General features: G+C 42.5%; 1 protein-coding gene across 14 annotated transcripts in view; it reads right to left on the bottom strand.

The window, feature by feature from the left end:
* The window catches only part of PRKN (parkin RBR E3 ubiquitin protein ligase), a 1,201,475-nt gene that overhangs the window by 63,059 nt on the left and 1,114,707 nt on the right, over positions 1–23,709 (bottom strand). For 9 of the 14 annotated variants that reach the window (XM_070520140.1, XM_070520396.1, XM_070520196.1 and 6 more), the window contains one exon: positions 20,339–20,413. The exons of the other annotated variants lie outside the window; for them this stretch is intronic. In XM_070520140.1, coding sequence (XP_070376241.1) covers positions 20,339–20,413 — 75 coding nt within the window. The remainder of the gene's footprint in view (positions 1–20,338; positions 20,414–23,709) is intronic. 14 annotated transcript variants of the gene reach the window in all.

The raw sequence follows: 23,709 nt of genomic DNA, 5'->3' as shown, positions 1-23,709 counted from the left end.
GGGTCTCAGGGCCACCTGCAGCCTGGCCAGCCATGAAGGGGCGGCGACTTTCTGTCCATGCCTTCCGCATTGTCAGGCTGAGGAGGGAGCCGTGTGGTCATTGCTGGGGACAAGGATAACCAGACAAATGAGCTGTCGGATCACCCCCGCTCCAAGGAAGTTAATCCAAGATGTGATTTGTAATTACAAGGCAAACCTCCCTGAGAGGGAAGGCATTTGCGGCATGAGGTCAGGAAGGTGGGCCTCGCCCGTCCCTCTCCTGCTTTCTCTCTCTCCTGCTGTCTTAAGAGCAGTCTGGGGGAGGGAAGTGACGAGGCAGAGGTAGGACAGACAGACAAAGACTCAACCCGGGAAAGGGGAGAGGAAGAGACGAGAAGGAAAGGGAAACCTGAACTCCTCTACAGCATTTTCCCAAGGACAACGGTGTGCGGGCAGGTGAGGGCAGAATATCTGTGACTTTAACTTGCACCTCACGCTTTCTTTGCTCCAACGCCTCTCTGGAGGACAAACAATTAATTTCGCTTCTAAATGCCCTGAAAACGGGTGGAGAACCCACTGCTAAGTTCTGGAACTCTGTGTAGAAGTGAGAAAAGAGGTTCTTTGCAGCAGTCTCTCCCGAAGTATCATAGCTGTGCACCCTGGGTGTCCCTCCGCCACGTGGCTGACATTGCCCGCCTGCTGTGTTGAGGGTTCTGTCTGTCGAAGGAAACAGCTCATCTCGCTCATCTCTGGCTCTCTGCCTTTACTCCTGAGAGTCCCAGATTCTGTTTAAATTGACCCGAGGCCCGTTTGAGTGCATTCACTGCCCAGAGAGTCCTGGGCAGCCGTCCTCAGCTTCCGCTCTACCACACCGAGATGCAAAATACCACTCCGAAATGTTCTCCAATCTCCTATTTGAGGCAAAGAACTGAGTCTGAAAATCTTATTTAGAAGACTAGCTACATAATTATTCTAACTTCTGGCTTTTCGGCTAAGACTTGTTTTAAAAAATAGAAAAAGTCAGGTGGTATGGGTTTTAGCCTTCTGTTATATGATGCTCTCCTCGATACTTCGTGCTTGCATCACATAGGGTGAATGTGATTTTTTCGACGGAGTGAGGTAATCTTTTCCTGATGAAGCCCAGGCCTAAAAGGCATGAAAGGAAAATTACTCTTCCTCCCACGGAGGATGGTCTCTGTGGAGCAGGACGATGGGGAGAGTTTTCAGTCGCCAAAGACCGTATTACGCTTGGGCTGTAAATGAATGGGTTTCCATTTTAAGTACTAACTCTTCTCATTCACAGGAAATTAAACTCATTTTGAAAAGGAGCTAGGCACGTGAGCAATGTACTTTCTTTCACCTAAATGTAGATGGCAGCTCCTCGGAGGGAAAGATGCAGAGTCTGCCATTCTGCAGAACCATGGAAGCTGCTGTCACCGTGTCACATCAGGGCAGGTGCGGCACAACTTACTGTGAGTGCGGAATAAACACGGCTCGACGAGAAGGCAAAACTCTGCAGTCGAATTACGGGACAGGGTGGCTCGCGTAGAAATTTGGGAAGAGCATGACTAACTATCTGAGCGAGACAATGCCTTAAAGGACACAGAAAGTGGCGTTAGCATAAGTAAGACGTACTCAGTGCCAGTAGAACCTTCCTGAATTGTCACAGTAACCATTCATATGGAAAGACTTCCTCACTTTTTTCTCAAACTCATTTTATAGATGTGGGGAATTGAGACCAAGAGATTACGAACATTTTGAAGATCATAGAGCTGGTAAGTGAGTTAGCTTAGACTCAAGTCCAGGTTCGAAGGACTCCATAACAATGACATCAACAATGATGATGCTAACGTTTATTGAGTAATTACCACACAGCAAGCATAGTGCTGAGTGCTTTACGGGAATTAACTTAGTCAATTCTCAAATGACCCTGTGGCACTGTTAGCCTCTCCAGCTGCAGAGGAGGGACCTCAAAACCTTGGAGGTGTTTTAACTCTTCTTCTCCCACACCCCTCACTTAATCCTCGGCAAATGCTGCTTCTCCTGGGCTCTAAGCCACATTCATGTCTTGTCCAGGCTATTGCAATAGCCCAGTGTCTCCTAGAGAGTCACCTCCATTCGTTTGTGTCTTGTCTACGGTACTTTTCCACTACACTGGCTGAGTTGAGTAGGGCGACAAAGATCGTTGGCCTTCAAAGTCTAAAATGTTTACACTCTGGTCCTTACAGAAAAAGCTTGCCAACTCTACTCCAACATGGTGATAATGTAATTATTTATGGGGCTTATTTTTCTTGGACTGTTTCCCCTGATAGAATGTAAATTCACGAGGACACGGATCTTGGTTTCTTTTCGATCACCAATGTATCCCAGATACCTCCAACAGTGTGTGTAGACAGCATTGTTTTTGGGATCATACACAGCAAAGTGAGAATGGCAGCTTCTCCTAGTAAATAAATATTATCATCGTCAACCAGTAGGTGTCACTGTTCATTTATCTTAACTCACTGGAAAGCCAAGGCAATTGCCTGGGCTAAAATAACAAGCATGTTTTCTGGAAATAAAATAACCAGTAAGTACTGGGAAAGGATTATTTTCTTTCACAGGTGTCTCCAAATCAAAGCTGAAGTGTGAACAACAATTCATTCTTTCTATGGCCTCCCACGTAGCATTTGCTTCTAGAACTAGAGCATCGTTGTAAGATTCCTTCTAAACCATGTTTATACCTCAGATCTAACTGCCTGACCCTATAAACACTTAGTGGTTGATTTTGCTTAAAAAGTACATTGGCATTTCCAGATATAGGCAATGGAGTTTTCTAGTATTTCAGCATAAATTGGAAAATGAAACCTACTGCTGCTGACAAAGAAACACTCAAAAAAATCATAGATACTTAGAAATGAAATATTAAAGCAAGTCTCTAAAAATATGTCAAATGCAAACACATCGTTTACATCAAGGATGTAGAAGTATATATTCACACAATAACTGTTCAATAAAAAATATATATACAACGGAAATAATAACAGTGATCTTTTATTGAGCATAATGCACTAGGCGTGGAGTTATAGGCTTTGATACTTGTCTCACCCACTCCCCCTCTTCAACGCTCATTTTACACAAGAGGAAACAAGCTTAAAGAGGACAGTGATGTCCCCAGGCCACACTGGTAGAAACTGACAGATGTACAACTCAACCAGAAGATTTTGACCCCTGAATCCAAGTTCCTAACCACCACGTGGATGACCTTTCCTCTAAATTTTGCACGGAAAAGAATTTGATTCTGTTTGCATCCTGAGTTCCAGTTCTGGCTCCTCCCCTCACCCTGCAGTGGCCTTGAGCAAGTGGTCCACCATTCCTGAATTTCTTTTTTTTTCGTTTTCGATTATTTTAGTGAAGTCATAATGGTTTACAACATGTGAAATTTCAGGTGTACATTATTATTTATCAGTTGCTGTAGAGATTGCATTGTGCTCACTATCAATAGTCTAGTTGGTATCTGTCACCATATAAATGTGCTCCTTTACCCCTTTTGCCATTTCCCCACCCCTCTTCCCCTCTGGTAACCACTAATCTGTTCTCTTTGCCCATGTGTTTGTTTATCTTCCACATTTGAGTGAAGTCATATGGTGTTTGTCTTTCTCTGTCTGGCTTATTTCATTTAACATCATACCCTCAAGGTCCATCCATGTTGTTGCAAATGGGACGATTTTGTCTTCCACCCTCCCTGAATTTCGATCGACTCCACTGTCAAATGGGGAAACTGATCTCTACTAGTGGGGATGCTACAGGGATTAGAAGTCACGTGTTTAAGAACCTAGCACAGTGCTGGCACTTAAAAGACACTTGATACATTTTAAAAACCTAACTTTTAAAGTTAAGTGGATAAATCAATAATAACACGTTGCAGTAAATATTCTTCTCCCAAGTGTGTAGTGAGGAGCAGGTGTCTTCAGCAGTTTTCAAAGGCGTAAGGGCTCAGCTTCCGCCAGTTGGCACTAAGGGACTTTTCGGGAAACTTCTGCCATTTGGTGGGAACTAAATCCTGCTGAACAAAATCTCTAAATCCAGGGAGTCCTCAGCCTTGATTTCCAGACTTCTAAAGTCAGAATTCTCTATTTTCCCAGTTCTCCCCTCCCTGGTCTGGCCAGACCATGGGCTTTGGCTTTTGCCTCAGTTTCCCTGTCTTGCAATCTAGTTCCCTGATACTACACGTGCCCTCATCATTTATGGGCCAGTAGGGATTGAATGACTATTAAGTCCTAGGCATGCTGGTGAGGAGGAATCCACGTAGAATCTGCTGACATCCAGCATGGCCTAGACGAGGCAGACATCCATCAGGTAGTCAGTCACACCAACACACATATAATTACAAGTGTCTCTGAAGGCAAGACGTGTGGTTTTGCCAGCCTCTGTATTAAAGGAGCCTGAGCAGGGTTCAGGGATTTGGGAAGGCTTCCTTGAAGTGGCGCCTGAGGGAAAGCTGAGGTTTTGTCCAGGGAAAGAGGAGTGAGGCTGGGTGGTGCTTGGTGGAGGAGGACTTCTGAGCAGGGTTCAAAGGTCTGGAAAGGTAGCAAGTCGGGGCATTTGAGGAGCTGAAGAGGGTGAGCGTGGCTGGAAGGCAGAGGGCGAGGGGAGGGTGATGGTGGATGGGACCCGTGTAGGCGTCAGACCCTCCTCTGAGGGGCAGTGGCCCAGCACATTGCTGCTGCTGACAGCTGGGGACAGGACAGGGGTGAGGGTGTGGTGGACAATGATGACAACGTGGGCTTGAGTTTGTAAAGAGCTAAGGGGGCTTTTAGAAATCTTAAGTCTTACGCAGAAAAGAGATGAGCAAAGAGATGGCTGAGTGACCTTCCCTTAGAAAGTGTGGGTGAATTAGCAACCTAAGTCCATGGAGCAGAGTGGAGCTTGCCTATGGACCACCAAGGGGAGTGACAACAGAAGAGCCTGGAAGAGAAAGGGCTTTACCCTGCACTAAACCAAGAGGACAGCTACTATTGTTTTGCACCGTGCTAGAGCCTTAACAGCATTTCTTTCAACCTTCACAATATCTCTACAACGCAGTTGAAGAAGCACCTCTACTTGTGGTTGGCTTAAGTTCTGGAAAGTTCTAAAACCCTTTTGTTTACACGTTTAAAATGATGTTATACAAACTACTACACATGCCAATTGTTGGCATCAGGTGCAGCTGATGGGCTTTTGACATAATGAACAGTTTTATTTATTTTTTAAATTAATACCCTGATTTTACAGATGAGGAAACGAAAGCTCAGAGAGATTAAGTTACATGTCCAAGGTAACATAAACGAAGATATTGAACGAAAATCTGTCGGACCACTGGCTCTTATGTTTTTTTATTTTGCCATATGAAGCAATGTGCTAAAGAATTTGTGATTTTCCCCAGAGCTATAGAGTTGTAAATCCACTCACGGAAGTTCCTATTCCCTGCAATTTTTATTCCTTGCTGACTTTAGTTCTGTACCTGACCATTCGAGACAGGGACTGGGGACACAATACACACAGAGAAAGGAAGACCTCCTTTTCCTCATACCTTTCAGTAATGACGTCAGAAAATGACTTGACATTCACCTGGACGAGCCCTTACCTCCAGGCAGCTCTGGGGAAGCCAAGGGCTCCCTACTCTACATGCAGGAGCAGTCAAGGAGGTATTGCTATTTTGGATCGACACTTATGTTTGGCACTTAAACATACTGAATTCTCAAGATATGTGGAGACACTGAGGATATACTTTGCTATAATTCGAATAGCAAGAATCAGTCCTTTCTAAACAATTAACTAGTAAATGCAGAATTTCTGTCCAAATTTATAGAAAAGTGGTCAGAAGGGAGTTAGGAATTGGCAGTTATGCCTGGAATTTCACTACTTTCTGGGTCATAACCAACGCCCTGAGCTCATACAGAAATCACATTCAATCTTCACTAAAAATTAAAAAGGAGCAACACAAAGGTGAGTAGAAAGTATACTGTAACTTCTATAGACGACGCTCCTTTCTCCAGGCAGAGAGTACCACTAACAAAGGAACGCAGGAGACCCCTGAGATCCCAGGACGGATGGAGCTAGACCAGAAAGCGACATTTACCTCTTGGTCCTGTTTCCAACCCTGGTTGTCGTATCCTGTTCTAAAGGGACCACATTAGATCTTCAGAGAAAAATTAAAGCATGCACAAAATTAATATAAAGAATTAATGCACAGGATCGATACAGAACAAATCACATAAAGAACAGAGAAATGTGTTAAAATTTTGAAATAATCTTCTTGAAATGATAGATGATCTGGTTTATTCTGAATTCAGTATAATCATAGATTTAATATCAGTGGTGTTGAAAAGATTCTTGTTATATTCTTAGCCAAAAGAGTGGAATGATAATTGACAAAGAGCGTAGAATTCAGTGAATTTTAGAAGTAAAGAATTTTGATAAAAAACAACTTAGATTGGGGCTGGCCCCGTGGTCGAGTGGTTAAGTTCGCGCGCTCCGCTGCAGGCGGCCCAGTGTTTCGTTGGTTCGAATCCTGGGCGCAGACATGGCACTGCTCATCAAACCACGCTGAGGCAGCATCCCACATGCCACAACCAGAAGGACCCACAGCGAAGAATATACAACCATGTACCCGGGGACTTTGGGGAGAAAAAGGAAAAATAAAATCTTAAAAAAAAAAGTTAAAAAAAAAAAACTTAGATTCTTTTGTACTCTCTAGATAGAGTTTCTGTTAATAGGTTATCACTATAGAAACATACGGTAAAAGAAAATATTTTTCAGGTTTTACTATAAGAAATCATTTGAGATAACTAGTAGGGGATCCACATCAAAGATATTAACCAATAATTCCAACTTAGTTCACCATTTGAAAGCAAAACAATAACAACCAAAGAAAAAAACAAGAAAACAAAAATAAAATCCCAAGAAAATGAACTCTATGCCTATCTCCTGTCTTTCTCTGACTAATGCCTAAATTTTTGTACATACTCTTTCGTTTGCACTCCGTTTTCTTGTTTCTTTACTATTCTCTCTTTCTCTATATCGAAAAGATTGTGGAAAAGAAAGAAAGGAAGGAAGGAAGGAAGGAAGAACAGAATGAAGGAAGGAAAGAAAGAAAAGAAACAAAGAAAAAGAAAAAAGTAAAAAGAAAAAAATGCCCCGGAGGCAAAGGACTTAATATTTTTCAAGCTACTTCTTCTTCTAGGCTGGCAAATTCCAAGTGAGAAGTCAGGCACTGGCCTTGCCTTCCAGACGTTGATAAATAAATAGGGAAGACGCCAATGATCATGATGCCAATGACAGCTCTCATCACCTGCCAGCATGTGGACCATAATATGAGACAAGTGGGGCATGCATTCAGATATTTTATTTGTGGCTTTTAGAAAACATTTATATTTCCTATAAATCCACTCATATCTCAGTATCGTGTTAAGTGAGAAATGTCCTGACAATGGAAGCCCTTGATGCATCAAGAGCAGCCGCACGCTTGGAACGGATCTGACAACGGCAACGGGTTTGGGATATGAGCATCTTTAATTTTTGACATCCTTGCACGGGTTGGGTTTGACGTCCTCATCTGAGAAAATGTGGCCCCCACATAAACAGCGGGGCATTAGAGTCTGTTTTTCTTGTCTCGTATCTGAAGGGTTTTCATCATGCTCTTCCTTTGTTTCCCCACATCCCCGGTGTCAGCATGCAAGAGGATAATGGTTGATAGATGCTCTGTAACTCTCAGCTTACATGTGACTAATATAGGGAGGTGAGTACTGTGATTCAGCTACACATTGTAACCGTCTGAATCTTATTTGGGAAACCTTGTACACTTACCCATGCATGAAGAACACTTATTTGAATGGGGGATAGTCTGTGTTTGTCAAGCTGCAGAATGTGGATGACAAAGTACATCTTAAAATTCCTTGATTTGGGGCCAATGACAAGCAAAACATTTATAGATATAGACTCTTTGTCAATCCCAGGCTGGGATTCATAAAGTTGGCTGGTCCCTGGTTAAAGTTGCCTCTTTAGAGAAGACTTCTCTGAGTACTCTCGCTAGAGCAGGTCCCTCCTCACCTCCCACTGCCCACCAGGCTTGTTCACTGTGTCCTGTTTGTTCCCTCGGAGGATGTCATCTGACGCCACCATTTGTCTGTAAGAGGACAGGGACTCTACGTTTCATCATCGTATGTCTATTGACTAGAAAGTACCAAATAGCTGGGCAGTGCTGAATAAATATCAGTTGAACGAATGAATACAATTTTTCTTACTAGATTTCTGTTTTTTAAAAAAATCTACAGACTAGATATGCACAAGCCTCAGAGGAAGTAGGCAGACCAGAGAACCACGGGTAGGAGCTATGAGGACGCGGCTGACTTTCCTTAAGTGATAATTACACCACTGCACACATCTTGTACCAAAATGGGGAGTGGGGAATTTAGAGAGAATTTAGACAAACCCCGTGAGGATGATCAAAGTATTGGAGGAATTAAAGTATCTAGGAATGAATGCTACTTATCCCGGAGTAGCCGGAAGGGTCTTGGGTGACATGAAGATGCTCTATGTCTTAATTTTGAAGAGACAATTGTGAAGATGTGGGAAGAACTTCCTGGTTAAAAATGCTCTGAAAAGATGGGCTACCTTGTGGAGGGGGATTATGGGACTTTCTTCTAGAAGTATTTAAGAAAGTAGTGGAGAATTCCCAACATCATCATAGGCATAGGTTAAGTAAGTGACGCCCGGGGTTCCATCTATTTCTGTGAATCTTTGTGGGGAAACCACCATGTGCTGAGCACTTATCTACTGAGTTGGGCATTACTTTCTCCCTCTCTCTGTCACACACACATGCTTTAACACAGGAGGAAACTGCATCTCAGAGAGATTACTATAACCACTTTTACCCTGCAAGTAAGTAGCAGAGTGGGATTCAAACATAGGCTGGTTTCATCACAGAGCCCAAAGTCTTTCCACTGAGTCATGTTAAGAGAGTAGAGGATGGATCATACTTATGACACCGTAGTTCTGTGTTCCGTGGCTTTGCTTTGCCCCACGTGAAAATGTGGCCTCTGAGACGTTATCACTGCATACACTAATATCCTATATGAAAGTTTACAATACTTGGTAGTCCTGTCTACGAGAATCTGTCATAAAATGTCTCCAAGGGCTTATTTAAGAGGCACTGGGGTGACCTGCCAGAAGAGATGGCTTAGGTCTCTGGTTCAGTCTATATCCAAGGCTGGTCTCAAAGTTTCTCAGTTGCCTTCATCTTTTGAGATCAGAAACCACAGAGTGATTCAGTTTACTCGCTTTTCATTTTTGTTACTCCCTATCAGACGTGACAAAGGTGGCTCGTCACTCACCAGTGAACTGCCTTCAGATGGAAGTCAAAATGGCAACCGTGTTTGGGGCAAACATGTTCATAAAGAATTATGAGGAGACTACTTTGTCCAAATACTCTTGATCTCATGCTCTGTAAAATATAGTCAGATGGGTAATATAAATTAGACCCATCGCTGGGTCATTAACCCTCCGTATTCACATGGTGCCTATGTTCCTCAGGAGACAAGGCATTTTTAAATCCTTCCTGTTGGGCCCACATGATTCCTGTGAGGTACAGGGGTCTGGCCCACCATCCTTCTGAAGGCAAGTCCACGGTGTCAGTTCCAGAAGTGGTAGGAATGACAGTAATGTATCCTCAAGTTGGATGTCAAGGGGGAATTAATGAAGAGGAGTGATAGCTATCCAAGGGGGAGTTAATGAAGAGTCTGAATACAAAGCTGTAGGTTTATAAAAATAATTTGAGGGGCTGGCCCTGTGGCCTAGTGGTTAAGTTCAGGTGTTCTGCTTCGGTGGCCCACGTTCATGGGTTTGGATCCTGGGTGGGGACCTACACAATTCATCAGCCATGCTGTGGTGGTGATCCACATAGAAAGTGGAGGAAGACTGGCACAGATGTTAGCTCAGGGCTAATCTTCTTCAGGAAAAAAAAAAGAAGAAGAAGAAGGGAGACAAGACGGAAAAATTAAAAACAAAACAAAAAGAGGAAGAGAAAAAAAGGAGATTAGTAAAAAGGAAGAGAGAAAGTAAAATGTCTACTGTCTTTGAATATCCAGGGTGGAGTGCTCAAGAACCTGAGTAATTATATTATTATATATTATTATGGGGCTCTATATTGGTGCTTTGTATGAATTGTCTTATTTAATCCCCACAGTAACCCTGACTGGTGGTACTATTATCATCCATGTTTTCAGATGAGGAAACTGAGGCATACGGACGTCTAATAACTTACCCAAGGCCACCAGCTTTTAGAAGATGCAGCTAGGATTGGAACTCAGATAGGACTGACTCAAGAATGTTTTCATTCCTTCCAGTTGCTGAAAAAGCCACTAAATTTATGCAATTTTATAAGTTTATCTCTTGTCTGAGTTGCTAATAAGCAGCAATTATTACCTGAAATCTGACAAGTGAAAGTGAAACGTACAATTTCAAGATGCTTTGAGATATGGATGTGAGATATCTATCTATTATCTATCTATCTACCTATCTACCTATCTCTCCACTTGCCTACTTACTTACCTATCATCTGTCATCTCTCTATAATCTATCTGTCCATCATTTATCTATTTATCTATCTATATACCTACCTATCATCTATCTATCTATCTATCATCTATCTATCTTTCTTAAGGATAAAGTTGCTTAGATTCCACTATTTTCTACATTTACGCCTTTAGTGAGACTGGAGGTATTCAAATAAATATGTAAAGTCCTGCATAATAATTGCATTTAACAAGTGTCATGGAAGAATAAACCACCAGGCTTTTGACAAATCCCACATTTCCCTCGCAATGTGCAGGCCTGCATATGCTAGGGTTCAGCGATGTGTGTTTGCCCCTCTGATAGATCAAGAAAACCGGTTATGTCTGGGCATGATTGCAGACTAAAGTAACTCCTGTCACTACACCCGAAGGCAGAGGGTTCCACCACTGGAGAGAAGGTTTTGGTTTTGGGGTGGGCTCAGCGGGTCCCAGCAGAGGGTGACATGTCTGTCATTGTGGAAGGGCATCTGCTGGCAGCCTGAACGCGTCTCCATGGAGGTTGGTACTTAGACATAAGTTCACCTGTGAGCCATGCGCTGCCATCATTACACTCTGGCCCTTGCACCGTGGGAACATTTCCTCAAAGCCATAAATCTCCATTCCAGCGCAATACAGGCGAAGTTCTTTCTTTTCCTCACATTCTGAATGAAACACATTAATAATTGGCTTCAAAGAGCCCAACCCTTTATCAAAGGCCTCCAGCATTTCCCCTGCAGAGAGTGCTGCCTTAATGGTATCTTATGTTGAGAAGGTTCAGATGTGTCAAATTCCTGTTGTGACTGGCAGAGATGGACAGAGGGGGCGGTCCAGGCTGCTAGGGGCAGGGGAGTGGACAGAAGCCCGTGGATCACTGGGGTCCGCTGTCTTTGTCAGCCTCGCCGGCATCACAGGAAGCCAGAGCAGCTGGCATTGAGGGTGGCCACATTAAGGGCAGCAGCCAGTAAGGTCGTGAAGCCTTCTTGTGTTTCTAGGTGTGTTGCGCTGTGGCTGTATTTGATCGTTCGGAGAGCTTTCTGTGCTCTGGGAGGGTCTTCCCACATGTCTGAGGGTAAGTCTTTGTCAACGGTGAGTGCCTTGCTGAAGAATCAGCGATTTCCACATATAACAAGGCTCATAACAAAAAGCATATTCACATTCTCTTTCTTTTTCATTTTCCTGCCTGAATACATCTATCTTCAAGCAAATCTCTGTTTCTTGTGTATGTGTCTGTGTGTGCATATTTAAAATCACATTTTTTCAGGTAGATGACTGTGTAAGCCCTGTGTGACCATTCAGCCAGTGTTGCTAACCAGGTCGCTGACACATACTGACCTTTGGCCAGGAGTATCTGGCTTCTCCCCACCTTCTTCCTAAAGGCCAGTCACATACTTTTGCCCCCAGGCTGGAAAGCTGGCAAATCTGCTCAGGTTAGCTGGTTCAAGAATGGGGCCAGCTTTGCCCATGCCCAAGAGATCACTTAAGATGTACCCAAAGCAATGCTTCTCTTAGGCATGACACCTACAGACGGCACCCTTGATGACCTTGAACGTGCCTTGAGATATACACCTTTCCTTAATGAGAATATTCTGATCGCCTTGTCACACTGCATAGGATATAAGATAAAACATCCATATTCTTGCTCACTTACTAATTTATTCATTTATAAATTCACCCAAGAAGTATTTTTCAAGCGTGTGATATGTGCCACGTACAGGCTAGATGCTGGGATACAGTGGAAAACAAGACAGACAAAGGTCCTTCCCTCAGAGAGCTGATTGTCAGACGTGGGCAATGTCATTATAATAAGACAGTGTGGTAAGTGCTGTTGTCGTGTGGGTGGGGGTGCAGGAAACAGGATGCGGTGGGAGCACATGGCACTGAGGGAGGGACAAAGCAGGCCAACATGGAGTAGCAACGCTTATTCCCCCGAGTAGAGACCTAGGGATGAATGGGACTTCACTAGATGCACGAGATGGAGACGAGTCTAGCACAGAGCTGCTTTGTAGGTTCTGGTGACTTGTGGAGGATGGGTTTGAGGGACGCAGGGGTGCAGTTAAGTTGTCCTGATGGGAGGCTACTGAAATAGTTGAGGTGGGATGTGACGAGTAGAGCAGGGATGGAGGAGATGGCATGGAGCCCAGAAAAAAAATGGTGAGATGAAATTAAGAGAACTTGAATGTGGAGGGTGAGGGACTGGGAGGACTTGGGAGTGACTGTCAGGTTTCAGATTTGGGCAACAAATTGATTAATGGAGAAAGATGGATCTAGGAAGAGGCTCAGGCCTATGGGCATGTGAGAGGAAGGTGAGTTCTGGACTCATTCTGTGGGCCTGTTCTTCAGGAATGCAGAAAATTGTCCCCTAGTAAGGATGGGTATTTGGGTAACTGGAAATGTTCATGGTCCAGCAGATGCTCATAGCTATCAGCAGAAAGCTGCATTTTAATTCTTTACAAGGACTGTGAAGGGTCTGAGGTTTTCCCTCTTTGGAAGCTAACATGTTAGTCTGCCCCAGTCTCGTGGATGCTGGCAGAAGAGAGCAGACTCCCGGGTCAGAGACAAAGGACTGTGTATTACCCACAGCAATATCTTTTTTCTTGTGCTGGTTCCCCAAACCCTAATTCTCACAGGGTGCTGTGAAGTGGATCAGATGGTACCTGGATGTGCAGTGGGTTGCATTACAAGTGGGGAACCCTGAGCTTAGGGAACCTGAGACTCTTATAATGGGCAGTGAGCAGGCTTTCCCTTACCTCTAGAGGGAGATATTATCTTTATCAGAAGCCAACTTACCCATTGCTCTGGAGGGGGATAGTAACTCTATCTTCCAAGGCTGTTCACTGTACAAATGTCCTTGGAAAGATACTCTAGAACAAAGGGCAGTCAGCGCCTCTCCTTGCAAGACATGCAGAAACGTGAGAGACTCTTGGAGAATTCTCTCCCGACTCTTTTCCTGTGCCCTTATTCTCTGCTACCTTTGTATTCTAGCTTCCTTTGAAGTAGAATTCTAGGCCAGAGGACCGGTAAGAACTCTGCTTCTGTTCTCTGAGCTTGCTGTACAAAGATGCTTGGGAGGGGCTGAAGGTGGAAAAACAAAAGTAGTCTTCTGCTGCTCCCAGAGGAGCTTGGGGGTCTTTTTGCAGCAACTCAAGGATCTGGCAGGCATAACTTTGGTTCTGTCTACTGCTTTCCCAAGTCTGGATTCTTCTAGGCCCTTTGCACAAATGACCATCAAACAGTCAGAGTTTATCAGAGGGTGTGGTTAATCACATCCTACCACAAATAGTGTTGGCTTTAGCTTTGATATCTGAAAAATATAGAGGATGAATTGCAAAAATAGTTTGGGGAAATATTGAAAAAAATTATAGTAAAGCATTCCTAAAACATACATGGCATAATGTATAATAAAAAAAGAGAAGATGAAAATCTAATTCATAGTGGCCTTTTTCTCAGAATGCCTCTGAGAAATGCTTCTGAGATTGGGGTTAGTAATTTAGATGGAGCAGTCAAAGTCCAAGGTTCCTCTGTTATTTTCCTGTGGTCCCCATCAGTTAGAGCTAATTGGGAATTAGAGCCCAAAGGATGGGAGCAGGGAGCTGCTTTGCTAGATGACTCTTCTCTTCAACATCATCCATCACCAACCCAGACTCCAGAAAGCATGCTGAGGAGGATGCCCCAGGTGGGATTCTGACTCTGGCTGGCATGTCACTGAGCCCCCAGCCTTCTGATTACTCATCTCTTAAATCAGAGATCTGTACCAGAAGATTTCTAGGGTCCCTTCAGCTGTGACTCTGAATCTATGAGATGCAGCTGGGTGAAACCACGACAATAACATCAATTGATTCCAAGCAGTAAGGGCCTGAGACTGGCATGGACTTCAACAGGTGCTTGAGTCACCCATCCCTGGGTCTCCACAGGTACTTGGGAGCCTCATTTGGATTCCTGTGGCATCCCAAGGATGACTTTCCAAGGGCTCCCAAGTGTGATGAGTTTAAGGGAATCCATTCCAGAGCCTCCATTTCTATGTGCGCTGGATCCTGGCCTCATGTGGGTTTTCCTTTCCCATATCACTCTTTTAAAAACAGCCCTTCTTCTACTTTACAAGAGCCAGACTCACCCTTCTACACCACGGTCTCACTATTGGGGTGAAAAAATTTCTTGGGAAGCAAACAAACGGACGATTCTAAAAATCTATTTTGGTAGAAGCTTGCTTTAGGGAATAATCAGGAATGAAACACCCATTTTAGGACTTGTAGTGTCTCCTTGTCTTATAGGTATTGCAGTTAAGTGTGAAGCAGATGATATATATGGGGAATTTTGTCCCTTGTTAGGATCTTCTTAAATCAGATATATTTTAGAATTTGGGCAGTGGGAATGATAGTGATTTTCATTCAATTTTTATTTAATAGCCTAACCTCTTCTTTTTCCTGACTATTGTGAGTAAATGCACTGCTCTTGGGGGGAATCCAAGCACAAACACAGAAAATGGCTAAGAAATGCTGAAAGCTGAAATGGCTTTTTTCCCTCATGTATTTAATGTAAGTAATTATAATTGGCCAGTCTTAATCCTCATTCCTAGGGCACACCATTAGCTGGAAAGAAAGAAATTTTGAACAGTTGAAGCAGCTCATTCTTAAAATAAAATATTTTCAGAGACTACCAGATTTTTACCTTTAGAACTGGATCAAATCTGCAGACAAAAATTTTACATGGTTCTTTTTAGATTTGGTGTGCATTACTTAACACAGGTAAGTTAAAACCCATATTATTTCAAATCATGTCATGAAATATTTATTCCAAGTATGGTCAATACTCATTATATTTCATATTATAAAGTACTTACTATTTCTACTTTCTATTATCAAAAAATTAAAATTAGATGCTGGCTGCTGAATAAGAAATGTTTACATATGTGTATCGGTATATACCTATATGCCTTTTACTATCTTTAAGTTTGATCATTAATGGAGTCAATACTGAATTATTACACGACTGATTCTTACTTAATTATTCATAGATGCCATGCAATGCATTCACTACACGCACATATAGGCATTATCAAAGGATTCCAGGCAATCCTTGCTTCATAAATTGCATCCTTTCAGCTACATAGAATATTCCTTTATTATAACTGAGTACAAGAACAGATAGATTTATTCTTGTTTTTTAAACATTATGAAATGGTTAAATTAATAGACTCTATATCATTTTGATCCTGACTGATTTTCATAAACCATCTAGCAAGGCAGATTTTTATTTTCTAGTGACATTTACAATATTCTTTGGAATTCATATTAGCGTGTTTATTTACACTAAAAAATAAATCCACTTGGTCTGATTTTGTTGATTGGTTTGATGACTATTCAAGTTCAATGACTATTGAGTTTGCAAAATACTTTTATCAAAAGATATTTTATTGGCAAAAGTGTATGAAGATAACAATATTTAGATTTTCTCAATCTGTTTTTGAATATATGAAAGCAAACAAAGGGTTTCTAAATTTACGAAATCAAGGTATAATTAATAGTTACTTGTTCGATCTTCATAAAGCCTTTTTGGTATACTTCCCAGAAATTGAAAAACTGACTTACTATGCTGACTGGGTAATAAATTCTTTTGTTTCTAATTCTTTGCTTCCAAAATATTTGAAAATTAAAAATAGTTTTTGATGATAGACCACTTTGTGGTTTTTTTGCATATATGTGCAAATGAGTCTTAAAAAATGAGTCTAGCAAATGATATTGCTAGAAAAAGACTTCTTCCATTATAATATACTTATATGAACAAAGTTATTCAGTAATTACATTAATAAAAATTGAAGACAAAAAAATAATTCATATTGAACTCTCATCCTAGCAGCCAGTATCATTTCTTTATCACCTCTCATTCAGGTGTGCATCACCATTCCCATTTACTTCTGGTTTAATAAGTATTCATCAAAACTTGTATTTTTGTTGTTTTGATTAATTGTGTACTACTAATCATTTTAATAATAGCTCAATTAGAAAAAATTAAGACAGAACTTTGTCTCTTCAATTAAAAAATTCAAAGTGTATACATATTTTTGTGGCAGAGACACATAGTAGGTGATCAATAAAAGATTTTGAAACACAAAAACATATTTCATTAGGGATTGAGAGAAGTGGAACGGATATATCAAGAATAAAAGATATGATATAAATTTCCCATCGGTAAAGAAGAGCTTATTCACGTATTTATGAAATGAATGATGTGGGTATCAAACCCCTATCGTGTGTGGATTCTACCTCAGTCATTTAAGACAGTACTATTTCACTTCTTGAAAAAAAATTAAAAGGTCACTATTTACAATATTCCAGAAATTTTGCTTCTTGCAAATACTTAAACCTAGATAGATCAACTTAAAAAACTTGCGAGAAGGTATACGTTTTAAAAATTTTGTATGGGGGGCATATAGGTAAAACAATTTGAAGACCACCACTTCTTACTGTAAGTAAGCATTCCTTTCACGTGCTATTTTGCTCAAGAGATTGTGCTTGTCTGCTATTCCAGCTCAGAATTGCCATGAACCATGGGGAAAAGATGACTTAGAAGTTCACCTGAATTTTCCTGTGTCCTTTTTCCCCTCTGCCATTATCCTGGGCTAATTATCTGCTGTGTGGAGTTTGGGGGTCTGGCCTCTCCCTTCAGCTTGTTACTGAATTCCCTGCTTCTCACCCAGACTCTTTCTTCTCGGCGGAACCGTCCCAGCTGCAGCAACTGGGCCCCGATCCCTCAAGACGGCATCCCCTCCGAGGCTGGGGTGTGTTCTAACACACAACTGTAATGTGGACTGTTCTAGAATCATCACACAGTGGGGCCTTTATTTCACTACCCATGTAACCGCTGAGCAAGTCATTTCATGTCCCTGAACCTTATTCTCGTTGTAAAGCAAGGATTTACCAAACACTTTTAGCCTGTCTCTTGAGGGTTACACTTGAGACGGGGGAGGAAAGCTCTTTGCAAACTCGACTGCATTATTGTACACGAAATCTCCCGGTTCCTCTTAAATTGCTTGGCAGGCTGGAATAAATTCAGTAGCAATTTCTTTCTGTTACAGATGCATCTTTAAAAATAAACAAAACAAAACAAAAAAGAACATGAATCTGGCAAATGCACCTCCCAGGGTAACATGGTGGGTGTGTTTCTGGGAGGGGGAGAAGGCAGCTTGAAGAATTACTGGGAAAAAGCTCAACTTCTCGGCTGCAATTTGCTCAAAGCCCTGGTCTGTCCGGCATTTTCTCTTGCTCTCTTGTGCTCGTGACAAAGAAACATAACCTTTGGCCAATTGCAATTTTGTTCCACTGGTAACTAGGTTAATGTGACCTGACGGGGCTGGAGGAGACGGTACGGGAAGAAATCATATCTGTATTTTTGTGCAGCTCGATGTAACAAAGATAAACTAGGTAGAATATAAAGATTTGCCAGAAAAAAGTGAGATTATTTCACCATAAAAGATGTTGCGGGATGATATTTTACAAGCAACCTTTTTGATATACATTATACACAATTACATTCTTACCGACCTAAAAAACTCTCAGAATAGCTATACCTTATTTGCATCAATCATTCCTTTTATACATCTGGCCTGATTTACAATAATCCCTAACACCAGGGGTTAGTGTGAAGGTAAATGAAATAATTTTGCCGACGTTGTTTTATAAAGAGCATTGAGCTCCTACTTTGTGTGAAGAGCTTTACAAATATTAACATTTAGAAATAGCAGTTAATTCTTAAAATAAAATAAAACATGTTAATTTTAAATATAATGGTGTAGGCCTCATGATTGTTCCTGTTTTTTCATTGGGGAAATGGATCTTCCAAGATGTCGAGGGATCAGCATCGAGTCACATGGTGGTTCCTAACTGTGTTGTCAGGACCCACCTATCCAGATTTCTCTGGCTTCAAAGCTCTATTTCTTTTTCTGCATTACACTTCCTTTACTAGCAATAATATTCAAATTAATCTGAAATGTCAAATATAGTTACTTTTCCACACAGCTCTATTTATTTCTGGATCTTTCTATCTTTAAAGAAAACCCGTTTCTACATGAAAACTCCTCTGGCCTTTCCCTCCCTCAGTGAAGTGTGTGGAGGTCCGAGGGGTGTGTGGACCTCTCCTTCCAGCAGTGACCGTGGGAGGAGGTGGGAAGGGAGTGGGCAGGATGGGTGGGGGCTGGATTTCATTCTCTGGGGCTGGGGAGGGGAGCATCCTATAGATGTGAAGTTCTAGAAGCTTCCTGATGACTCTCTACAAACTGGAGATTCTTTTGGGGGTAAGAAATGCCTTTTTCGGGTTGCAAATGTTCCCTAGGAGGATTAAATTTTGTTGGTTTGCAACTTCCTGGTAGGTCCCTGCACTCATGAGATGCTCATGGGAACGTTTATGACTTGGAAGTGATGGTGGTTGGAGGAATAAAGACGTTCTTGGAAAGTAGGTCTAACAAACACTTGCTCTAACCGGATCCCAGGCTGGCTCTCGGGACCCTGATTCGCCACTGTGGGTGTCCCCATGACCAGGGCACCTGGATCCGGAGTGATTCCTCAGGGCACAGGTATTAGAATGCCCGTTTCTGTGAAAACAAATTTCATGGTTTGAAATGGCCTTTCCTCCCTCTCCAACTTCACCGTGGAGAGGCTTAGGGGAGAGACTGGGTTCACATCGTGTCTACCTGGAGTCAGCCTGGGCACCGCGGTCAACCTCGACAGCCTCAGGCTTTCTGGGCATGTGCAAGAGGTTTGTGGGCTCGGAAGCAGGGCTTATCAGATAACAGTCGTGGTGCTGATGGTACTGATGGTGGCTCAGGCAGGTGCACTGGCCGAGTGGACTCTCCATAAGGAAGTAAACCTGGGCCAGAGTGTGGGTTGCCTGGGAAAGAGGCTGCCTTTGACTTTTGTATATATATATATATTTTTTTTTTTGAGGACGATTAGCCCTGAGCTAACATCTGTGTCGATCTTCCTCTATTTTATACATGGTATGCCTGCCACAGCATGGCTTGATGAGCAGTGTGTGTCCATGACTGGGATCCAAACCGGTGAACCCCAGGCCACCAGAGCAGAGCACGCGAACTTAACTGCTGTGCCACCAGGCTGGCCCCTGCCTTTGACTTTTTATGTGGATAAGATCAAAGAAAGTCACCTCATGTGAATGGGGAGAGGGATAGTCTGTGTGTGAAAAATAAGCATCATAAAACTGACATCATATGTTAACGTTCACAAAATAAAAATGAAAATAAATAATGACTTCCTCAAAACATGAACAATATATCTACTAACCTCACCTAACTTAGGCTAGTCTGTATGTAGGAAATAAGCATAATGTATATCTGATGGCCTATTTCGGAAGTGGTCGTTACACGAATATTAAACAAATAATGCCTTTTCCCAAATGGGAACTCTAGGATAATTACCATTGCAGGTTGCTGTGACTACTCGATTGGTCAACATTTGATAAGTCCTCCTGTAATCGATCCAGTTATCACATGGGCCTACGTTTGTCCATACACTTCTAAATATAGAACTTGTCTGAAGATGCGCAAAGTCAGGGTGATTATATCGAGGGCAGAGGTGTGACGTTCTTTGAGTTAGGGTAGAGCAAAGTGGATATAATATATCATCTAAAAAATCCACATAGGGAGATGATCTGTTTCATTATCCAATGGAATCGGCAATGCTTCTGTTTTCCTACGAACTCGCTTACGTGGAGAATTACATTAAACCTAATATATAGTGTGTAAGGTAGAAGGCACACTTTATACATGTAGGATTGCTTACTGTCATTTCACAGGAAAGGATTATGGTGTACATAAGGGAAACAGGAAACTTTCCGATGCAGGGTTTATGTGGGAACTGAGAGAGAAAAGAAAACAGAAAAAGAAATGATAAATGTTTTTAAAGGATTAGTAAATTGTAAAGTGCCATATAAATATCAGATATCCAAATGGTCATCATGCATATGGATATTTTGAACAATGTGGCCCATATATCAGCTTAGGAAAATTAACAATATACATTTTATTAAACTGACTAATATACATTTTACAGAAAGCAGGACTGACATAGCTGTCTTGTTTATTTTAAGAAATATAAGCACATGAAAGACTTGAAAAGGAAGAGGTTGCGTGTTCTCAGCACTGTAGCTAAATTCTTAAATGGAAACTGTTCTTTTGTTTTAGGAATTTCAGATTAAGCTATGGCAGTTGATTGCTGTAGACTTTTTTCCTTTGGTTGTGCTTCTTCCAGTGACAGAAGGAAGGTCAATCCCACTTTGTAAAAAAGAAAGAAAGGTGACTCTTGTCATTATAACATAATGTAGTGGGTCCCCAGGTGTAATCGGAGGAAAAGGAGACAAGGTCCCCTATAATGTCGCAGCTGAAAGGAAGCGAACGCCAGCGAGCTTCTCAGAAGAACAATGACTCATTATGCCCGGGCTCCACGACAGATGTGCGTCCCCCAATGACTGGCTTTCCTCCAAACACGGGGCAGAAATAAAGAGGGCAGAGTGGGGAGGAGGCTGCCAGAGACTCGCTTGATGGGGAGCCCTTCTGGTAGGCGTAGAGCAATCAGAAAAGTGCTTTGGAGTCACAAAATTAAAAAACAAGTGTCAGCTGTGGGAGACGAGGAATTGCAAATGAGTACGAAATGCAAATAGGCCGGATAAATGAAAGTGCACAATCACCCAGAGGTATGTTTACAACCCGAAGGCAACTCTGGCTATAATTATCTGGGTGCCATTAACTGCATGGGAGCAGCCATCAAGGGGCACATAAAAAATACCACCTGAAGTTCAGCAGCTTCCCTTCCCGATGATAAAGGCGGACCTCCAGGAGCATTCAATTTACCCTGAACTAAACCAGTTTGTGCACAAAGGCTAGAAATGTATCTTTGATGAAATGAAAAAAGCGGGATTTTCATTATTTACCGCACATCTTAATGTAATTCTTACCATTAAGTGAAAAATAGTTGATGGGGGACCTGGCTTCAAGAGACACTGAAACCTAGCACATTATTTAGGCAGGTGTCATGAGCTCTGAGAGACTTGGTCAAGGTCACCCAACCAAAAGAGAGTCAAGCTGGGGTTTGAGCATCAGTTATTTTGGCCCTGGGTTTTCACTCTTTCAATAGATGATGTTGGGGGACATTTTTGGTCCACAACTAGTGGGTCTATCTTGTGGGCAGAGGTCCAGGATGCTGATAAACATCCTACAATGCACAGAAAAGAGCCCACAATAAAGAATTATCCAGCTGAAAATGTCAATAATGCCTGAGACTGAGAGAGACCTTGCATTACACTATAGCTGCCACTGTGAAGGCTGCATCTCAAGACAAATAGAGCTGTTCAGAGAACAGGCAGCTGCAGACATGGAGGGTCCTCACCAAGGGCCTGGGAGTTGCTGGACATGAATAAGAAAGTCCTACTTCCGTCTTCAGACAGGGCGGTAAACAGGAGGTGAGGCACTGAACATTTATAATGCGTCTGTCAGAAACGCATTCCGAGATTGCCTGGATCTAAATTGCCCTTTCAAAACCCGAGAGGCATTTCCAACGCCACCTGAAGCTCTTGATGGCTCCCTAACATCATTCTGCACCGAAGTTAGACAGTCAAACGGCCCTGGGTTTTTTGTGGGTTATTTGTCTTCCAGAATATTAAAGACCAACACGGCACAGAATACAAACCAGAGGCTAATGCAATAAGAAGCTGAACTGATGGTGTCTCTAGAAAATTTAAGACTGAAATGTCAGTTGAAAGACGAAAAGAAAGATCGGATCGCTTTTGAAAAATCTCATTGGTAAAGATGTACAGGATTTTCCTAATAAAAATTTGTTCTGAACTAAAAGCATCTCAGAGGGACTTTTGAGTTTAAACCAGCTAAACAGCATCAGGGGTTCGGGGGGAGGGGAGGGACGGTCAGTCAAGCAAAGTCAGAAAGGGCCCGATGGCACAGAGCAGCGAAAACTAACCCATGGAAGGAGCTGGACAGGCACGTGTAGGAGAGGTGGGAAATCAGCTCAGCGCCCCAGAGCATCCCTGGGCTGAGTCCTTGCTGATCCGGTTTAAAAGGAAGCACATGTTTATCTTAGTTTTAGGCTTTAGTTGGAGGCCCTGTAAGTAGTTCACATTTTTACTAATTTCATTGATTCCTGAGTTCCAGAAAGAGTCTAGGGTCTTGAGAGCTCCAGCCTTTCCCACAGTTACATGGGCTGTGTCTGCTGGTGCAGGTTCTGCTGCCAGAGAACCGCAGGGGCTTTGGGGGGCCCGGGAAATGCTGACTGCAGCCCTGGACTGCCTGAGGGCTAGCAGCAGGCAGCCCTGGATCTCGGCACCTCACCTCCTGGCCTGCTGTTCCCGACTCCCTGGGAAGGATGCTCCCAGGGAGCAAGGATCTCTCAGGGAAGTTGGTGAAAGGCGTTTTCGCCTGGTGCCAGTCGGCTAAGCACACAGCCCTGGTGGAATCTCTAATGGGAAGCCAAGCGAATGAGTCTCTGATTTTCACTGCAGAACCTATGGAGACCACAGAAGATGTAGTTCTGTGGGATAATGCAGCTACATTAATCAGTTTTATTTTCATCCCCCCTTTAATAAACACATGTGTGCCAAGCTAGCTCTGAATTATTTAAAATTACAGCAGTCAGAAGAGAGACCTTCTCAAAGCCTATCAGAAGGATTTTTAATCATCTTTAAGTAAACTTCAATTTCTCTGAAATTGAAGGGGAATTATTGCTCCACTTCAAAATTCAGTACAGATTCATTGAAGGGGCTTTCCATCTCCTACCCTAAGTAAAAACATGAAAGGATGAGTGCAAAAAACACACCACGAAATGAGTTTAATGTCCTTACTCGTGAAGGCTAGATTTAAGACACTATTACTTACTGTCCCTAAAGAGGTTTACTTTGGTGATAATAACAAATAGCCTTTATTTAAAACCATTCCTCAAGATGATTTAAAAAGTTTGAGGCTTAATCTTTTTGCAAATCCAGACACCCACTTCTACCACAGTAGATGAGACAAACGGGCACTGAGCAGAATGCCAACCTCAAGGGTGCAAGCTTGTGGGGGTGGGAGAGTCGCTTCCTGTCATGGAATGGCACTGTGGGGCCATGGCTAGTTTCTAAGGTGGGGACCTGGACCAGGGGTGGCTTTTGC

This window comes from Equus asinus, chromosome 1, assembly GCF_041296235.1.
Source record: "Equus asinus isolate D_3611 breed Donkey chromosome 1, EquAss-T2T_v2, whole genome shotgun sequence".
Classification (NCBI taxonomy): Eukaryota; Metazoa; Chordata; class Mammalia; order Perissodactyla; family Equidae; genus Equus; species Equus asinus.
The sequence above is the reverse complement of the archived record's forward strand: the minus strand, read 5'-3'. Positions and strand labels throughout refer to the sequence as shown.